Source organism: Nicotiana attenuata, chromosome 11 (genome assembly GCF_001879085.1).
Source record: "Nicotiana attenuata strain UT chromosome 11, NIATTr2, whole genome shotgun sequence".
Lineage (NCBI taxonomy): Eukaryota > Viridiplantae > Streptophyta > Magnoliopsida > Solanales > Solanaceae > Nicotiana > Nicotiana attenuata.
The window spans coordinates 50550489-50558281 of NC_031999.1; the positions used below are offsets into that span (position 1 = coordinate 50550489).

The window sequence follows — 7793 nt, forward strand, 5'->3', positions numbered from 1 at the left end:
CAGGGGCAAAATAGTCATAAAAATACCAAACCTCGAAGCGACCAACTTGTTCACGTCACTGATCAAGCCAACCTACCTGAGTCCTAGCTGTTCGTACACGTGTCAGTCTATAATTGCCTAAAATATCTTGCAGATTCCCTTTTACATCCTCAGATCTCGCCACGTGTTCAAGTCAACCAAAACCGTAGCCATCGGATCGTAACAACTATTTTCCGTGTGAATGACGATTTTACCCTTGAACTGACTATAAATTTATGCTTAGGGACTCCATTCAGAAAGATTAGAGAAACAACCAAAGAAAAAATACACATTGATTCTCTGGTTTTTTTCTGTAAACCCTAGCTAAAAAATACCCTAATTCTCTTTCGGGAATGCAGAGAGATGAGAGGTTATCGGTTTTCTGATCCCCTTTTGACTGCCGGAAAAATCCAAAAACCAGTCGCCGGCGGCAGGAATTGCCACCGGAAACACGTAGAAGACGGGTGAACCAATCACCCGTTTTCCCCCTTTCTGTCAACCATTTCCTTTTTTCTTTACAGAAACAGACACCCTTTTCAATCTTTAGCCTCTTTTTTTCAAATTTAACCAAAATCTTTTTCTGTTCCAAAAAATGGCACCTGAGGAAAAATGCATGGCTTTGTACGGAAAATACGAGCTCGGCCGCCTTTTAGGCCATGGAACTTTTGCCAAAGTTTACCATGCACGTAACGTGCAAAATGGCAAAAGTGTGGCTATGAAAGTTGTGGGCAAAGAAAAAGTGATTAAAGTTGGTATGATGGATCAAATCAAACGAGAAATCTCGGTTATGAAAATGGTAAAACACCCAAATATCGTTGAGCTTAACGAAGTCATGGCGAGTAAAACAAAGATTTACTTCGCCATGGAGTTCGTTAGAGGGGGTGAATTATTTGCAAAAATATCCAAAGGCAAGTTGAGGGAAGATGTGGCTAGAGGCTATTTCCAGCAATTAATCTCGGCTATTGATTTCTGTCATAGCCGTGGCGTTTATCACAGAGATCTAAAGCCTGAAAATTTGTTGTTAGATGAAGAAGGAAATCTTAAAGTAACAGATTTTGGGCTAAGTGCATTTACTGACCATTTAAGACAAGATGGGCTGTTACATACAACATGTGGAACCCCTGCATATGTTGCTCCTGAAGTGATTGGTAAAAAAGGCTATGATGGTGCAAAAGCTGATATTTGGTCATGTGGGGTAATTCTTTATGTACTTTTAGCTGGTTTTTTACCATTTCAAGATGAAAATATTATGGCTATGTATAAAAAAATTTATAGGGGTGATTTCAAATGTCCACCTTGGTTTTCATCAGAGGCTAGAAGATTAATAACCAAGATGTTGGATCCAAATCCAAATTCAAGAATCACTACTTCTAAGATTATGGAATCAACTTGGTTTAAAAAATCAATGCCAAAGATTTTAAAATCCAAAGAGGAGGAAGAATTTTCTATAGGAGATGATATTAATTGGGTCGAAAAAGCTAAAGATCTCGAGACATTAAATGCGTTTCATATCATTTCTTTATCAGAAGGTTTCGATTTATCGCCATTATTTGAAGAGAAGAAGAAGATGGAGAAAGAGCAAATGAGATTTGCTACAACAAAGTCAGCAAGTAGTGTTATATCAAAGTTAGAAGAAGTGGCTAAAACTACAAAGTTTAGTATAAAGAAAAGTGATTCTTGTGTTAGGTTACAAGGGCAAGAAAGTGGAAGAAAAGGGAAATTAGGAATTTCTGCTGATATTTTTGCTGTGACATCTTCATTTCTTGTTGTGGAAGTGAAAAAAGCAAGTGGTGATACATTGGAGTACAATCAATTCTGCAGCAAAGAACTTAGACCTGCACTTAAGGATATTGTTTGGACATCAGCAGCTACTGGAAATTCTACACTTGCTTGAGGATAATAAATAAATAAAATAAAAAAGGGTGTAGAATATTCAGATTCAAATTTCCCTATATTGGGAATTTTGATTAATTGTTTGTTTCAACTGTTATTTTCATGTTGTTAGAATTATTAGAGGCTGAATTTCAAGAAAGTTTCATCAACTGAATGTGTTTTGTGTTTTGTATCTTGCATTTACTATTGGTTGTTTTTGTTTTCCAATTTTGTGTGGTGCTTTAATGGTTTGTGTTTGTTTTGTGTGTTATTTGAATATTCAATCAATTTTCTAAAACTGCTGCAACTTGCAGAACTCTTTGTTTTAGTGACAACTGTTTTTTCCCCTTCTTTTTAACTTATAAATATAAATTTTATGAACGGTAAAGTTGTCTCCGTGTGATCTATAAATCATGAATTCGAGCCTATCAGCTACTGATGCTTGCATCCAGTGGCGGACCCAGTATTTTGTGCAAGCCTACTGATGCTTGCATCCAGTGACGGACCCAGGATTTTGTGCAAGTGGGTTCAATCTTAGAAGTACAGAACTTTAGTCGTAAAATAGTAGTTGTCAAGTGGATTCAAATAAAATATGTATTCAAAATTCATGCAGCTTTAATCGTAATTTACACATATGCACAATACTAATATTTTTTATGAAGCAGGCTCAGTTGAACCCACTTGCCACCACGTGCGTCCGCCACTGCTTGCATCAGTGTAGGTTGCCTACATCATACCCCTAGGAATGCGACCCTTCCCTAGAATCTGCATGAGCAAGATGTTTCGTGCACCGAACTGCTCTTTAACTTATAAATTTTATGCCTATAGGTCATAAATTCGAGCATTAGGGTAGGTTGCCTACATCACACCCCTAGAGATATGGGCCTTACATGGATTATGCATAAACACGAGAAATTTCGTGCACCAAGCTGTCCTTTTAAGTTATAAATTTGATGTCAATTGTTAGTCCAACCATAACACTTCTATGGTAGGCAATGGTCCAGAATATTCGACGGCATATTGTTCCCTCGTGATGATAGTGAAAGGTACAGTGAACTTGTTAGTTTTTTATTTTTGGTTCAATTATTATTATATTTTGGTGATTTGAGCGATTACCACTCTGATCAGCCCTACCACGAGTTTAGTATAAGAGTTTAAGCTTTACGCAGTGAAGGTAAATTTCTTTTTACCCAATCAGGTCGGTAAAAGGTAATTACAAGTAATTTTAAGGGTCCTACCGGATTGAAATCATGAGACAGTTCGTTTCTCTAGATCCATTTGTCGCCCTAGAGAAGGGGCGCATTGTTGAAATTGTTGAACAGGAAAAATGAATTGGAAAGGAGTGGAATGAAAGCAAACAAGTGAAGACCAAAAGAGACAGACGTATGACTAAACACTATCCGGAACGGTGCCTTAGATTATGTGTCAAGAAGGAGGTAGGATATTCTTGAAATTAGAGGCTGATGTATCTAAGAAAGTTTGTTGAACTGAGTGTCTTTTGTCTTTTACATCTCCTTTTGGTTGTTTCTCTATTCAAACTGTGTGTGCTTTGATGGTTTGTGCTTGTTGTGATGTTTCTTTTGTGTGTTCTTTGATTCAGAATTTGACTGTTAAATCAATTTTTCTAAATCTGCTGCAATTTGCTAAGCTATTTGTTTATGTGAAAAATAGCTTTTTTTTTATTTTTATTTTTTGATTCAATTGTTAGTCCAATGATATCACTTTCTATAGCAAATTATTGTCTCCTTGTGACGCTTGAAAGGTGCTATGAACTTGCTAGCTTTTCTCTTATACTTGGGTGATTTGAATGGTATTCGGACCAGCTTATGCGTATTTTGATTAATTTTACGGGATGTCTCTTATCTCGCACCAGTATAAATACCGAATAATTATATCTATTTTTGCTTCTGCTAGAATTTAAAGTTGAGACCTTTATTACCACTAGGCTACATCCCTTGAATTAGACGATAGCTAAAGATATTGAAATTTTGAAGGATAAATCATAGGCAGCTTTGTGTTTTTTTAAACGTCTCAATGAGTGGTTTATCATTTTGGTCAATGAAAAAATGAGATCTAGTTTTAGATATATATGAAGATTAAAAGTTTCCTTTCTTTTTAATAATGGTTGTTCAAGTCAATGCACACCTTGATGATTTCATCACGTATCTACCATCTTCCACTAATATAAAAAGATTAAAAGTTAAATTACAACTTTGTTGTTTAAAGAAATTGAAATTTTGAAGGATAAGTTGATGGGTGGCTAAATCCAATACTCCTTCCGTTTTAATTTAGATGACAGTCAAACAATAACAACAACAACAACAACAACAACAACATACCCAGTAAAATCCCACTAGTGGAGGTCTGGGGAGGGTAGGATGTATGCAGACCTTACCCCTACCCGGAAAGGTAGAGAGGCTGTTTCCGGGAGACCCTCGCCTCAATAGAAGAGATAATAATAACAGAAAAGGAACTAAAGAAGAGATCTGTAACAACAAAAGAAGTAAGAGAAGTAATAATAATATCTTAAAATACACCAAATAAGTGAAATGGAGTGCAATAATACAATCATATGCAAAACAACAAAATAGTGTGAACGCAACATAGACCGCTACCAGAAATAGGCAAAACTCTATCAGACTACCCGGTACAAAGAGGGGAAAACTATGAACTACCCCCTAGCCTAAAACCCTAATGCTCGACCTCCACACATTCCTATCAAGAGCCATGTCCTTGGAAATCTGAAGTCGCGCCATGTTTTGCCTGATCACCTCGCCCCAATTCTTCTTAGGCCGCCCTCTACCTCTTCTCGTACCTGCCAAAGCCAACCGCTCGCACCTCCTAACCGGGGAATCTATGGTTCTCCTCCGCACGTGTCCAAACCACCTAAGCCTCGCTTCCCGCATCTTGTCGTCCACAGGAGCAACGCCCACCTTCTCCCGAATATCTGCATTCCTTATCTTATCCAGTTTACTATGCCTGCACATCCATCTCAACATCCTCATCTTGGCTACTTTCATCTTCAGGATATTTGAATTCTTAACTGGCTAATACTCAGCCCCATATAACATAGCCGGCCTAACCACCGCTCTGTAGAACTTGCCTTTGAGTTTCGGTGGTACCCTCTTGTCACACAGGACTCCAGATGCTAACCGCCATTTTGATCCACCCCACCCCAATGCGGTGCGTGACATCCCCGTCAATCTCCCCACCTCCCTGGATAATAGACCCTAGGTACTTGAAACTTTCTCTCTTGGGGATGACTTGTGAGTCGAGCCTCACCACCCCGTCCGCTTCCCCCGACACGCCGCTGAACTTACACTCCAGATATTCCGTCTTGGTCCTACTCAACTTGAAACCTTTGGACTCCAGAGCCTGCCTCCACACTTTCAGTCTCTCATTAGCACCGCTACGCGACTCATCGATCAGAACTATATCATCAGCGAACAACATACACCATGGCACCTCCCCTTGAATATTGGTGTGTCAAGGCATCCATCGTTAGAGCAAATAAGAATGGGCTAAGCGCAGATCCTTGGTATAACCCCATAATCACCGGAAAAAGCTCGGAGTCACCTCCCGCAGTCCTGACCCGAGTCTTAGCTCCATCATACATATCCTTTATCGCTTCAATGTATGCTACCGGCACCCCTTTCACTTCCAGGCATCTCCAAAGAACGTCCCTAGGGACCTTGTCATACGCCTTTTCTAGGTCGATAGACACCATGTGCAAATCCCTCTTCCTATCCCTGTGTTGTTCCACCAACCTCCTTATAAGGTGGATAGCTTCCGTAGTAGAACGTCCCGGCATGAACCCGAACTGATTTTCAGAAATAGATACCACCTTCCTCACCCTCCCTTCCACCACCCTCTCCCAAACTTTCATGGTATGACTTAACAACTTGATGCCCCCATAATTGTTACAATTCTGGATATCACCTTTGTTCTTAAACAGCGGAATCATCGAACTACATCTCCACTCATCTGGCATCCTCTTCGTCTTGAAAATAATATTAAACAGCCCAGTTAGTCATTCAAAGCCCGAGCTACCCACATTCCTCCAAAATTCTACTGGAATCTCGTCTGGTCCTGTCGCTTTACCCCGACTTATCCTACCCACAGCTCCCACTACCTCCTCAACCTTGATAAGCCTACAGTACCCAAAGTCTCGGTGACTCTCGGAGTGACCCAACTCCCCTAGCATGATGCTACCGCTCCCCTCTTCATTCAGAAGTTTATGAAAGTACGTCTGCCATCTATGCTTAATCTGGAAGTCTTCCATCAATACTCTACCTTCCTCGTCTTTGATGCACCTCACTTGATCCAGGTCACGAGCCTTCCTTTCTCTCGCTTTGGCCAGCCGAAATAGCTTCCTGTCCCCACATTTGCCCAACAGTTCCTCATACAACCGATCAAACACAGCAGTCTTAGCCTCTATGACCGCTAGTTTTGCCTCCTTCCTAGCTTCCTTATACCTCACTCTATTAGCTCTCCTCTGCTCCTCATCGGTACTCTCCACTAATGCAAGGTACGCCATTTTCTTTGCTTCCACTTTACCTTGGACCACACCATTCTACCACCAGTCGCCTCGGTGCCCACCATAGTAGCCCTTCGAGACCCATAACACCTCTCTTGCCGCCTCCCTAATACAATTTGTCATTGCCGTCCACATAGCGCTAGCATCCCCACCACTCTTCCAGGCACATATAGCCATCAGCCTCCCCTCCAACTCATGCGCAGTATCCTCAGCCAAAGCACCCCACCTGATCCTTGGTTGACCCCGTACAAACCTCTTCTTCCTCTTTATCACGATACCGACGTCCATCACCAGGAGCCTATGTTGAGTCGCGAGGGTCTCACTCGGGATCACCTTACAATCCTCGCACAACCCCCTATCACACCACATGAGGAGGATATAATCAATCTGGGTCGTAGCCACCATACTCCGGAAAGTAACCAAATGCTCCCCCCTCTTCGGAAAACTAGAGTTCGCGAGCACCAACTCAAAAGCCCTAGTGAAATCCAATAGAGAAGTACCACCTCCGTTCCTATCCCCAAAGCCGAAGCCACCGTGCACCTCGCCATAACCCCAGCCGACGACCCAATATGACCATTGAAATCCCCTCCTATAAATAACTTCTCCGTTGACGGAATACCCCGCACCACCTCATCCAACCCCTCCCAGAAGCGCCTCTTAACCTCCTCGTCCAAGCCCGCTTGCGGCGCGTACGTGCTAACGACATTCAGAGTGCTCCCTTCAACTACTAACTTAATCGCCATGAATCTGTCATTCACCCGCCTAACCTCAGCCACTGACTCCCTGAACTCCCTATCCACCAAAATACCCACTCCGTTCTTGCCCTTCACGCGTCCGGAGTACCACAATTTAAACCCGTCCGCATTCCTCACCTTCGATCCTACCCACCTGGTCTCCTGAACACAAGCTATATTGACCTTCCTCTTCTTGAGAATCTTCGCTAGCTCTATAGACTTACCCGTCAACGTCCCTATATTCCACGATCCAATCCTCAACCTACAGGCTCCTTTGTTGCCATTACCCCCTCTGGGCCCCGTCCTACCCCCTGACCCGTGTCCTACCCCCCGCCCCACTGCCCGCCCACCCCGAGGACATGACCCTACTCTGCCATTACAAACCACAACCTCTATACCTACGGTGGTCTAGGCAAAACTACAAACAAGCAAAGGTATAAACTAGAAGGTAATAAATATCCAGAACTACTACAGCAACAAATTAACTAAAACAAATAGGTGCGGGGAGTACCAATTCCCGCGGATAGAACCTGGACTTTCGACTTGCTATACTCCCGGTTAGGGCTGTGCATTTGGATCGGATATCCGAAATCCGATCCGATCCACTCTATTTCGGATTGGCGGATTTCGAA

At 42.1% G+C, this 7793-nt stretch overlaps 1 protein-coding gene across 1 annotated transcript; it reads left to right on the forward strand.

The window, feature by feature from the left end:
- LOC109234510 (CBL-interacting serine/threonine-protein kinase 6-like) lies at positions 259-2118 on the forward strand. Its single transcript, XM_019400532.1, has one exon. It carries the CDS (start codon positions 611-613, stop codon positions 1910-1912), a length of 1302 nt encoding a protein of 433 aa, XP_019256077.1. The 5' UTR covers positions 259-610; the 3' UTR covers positions 1913-2118.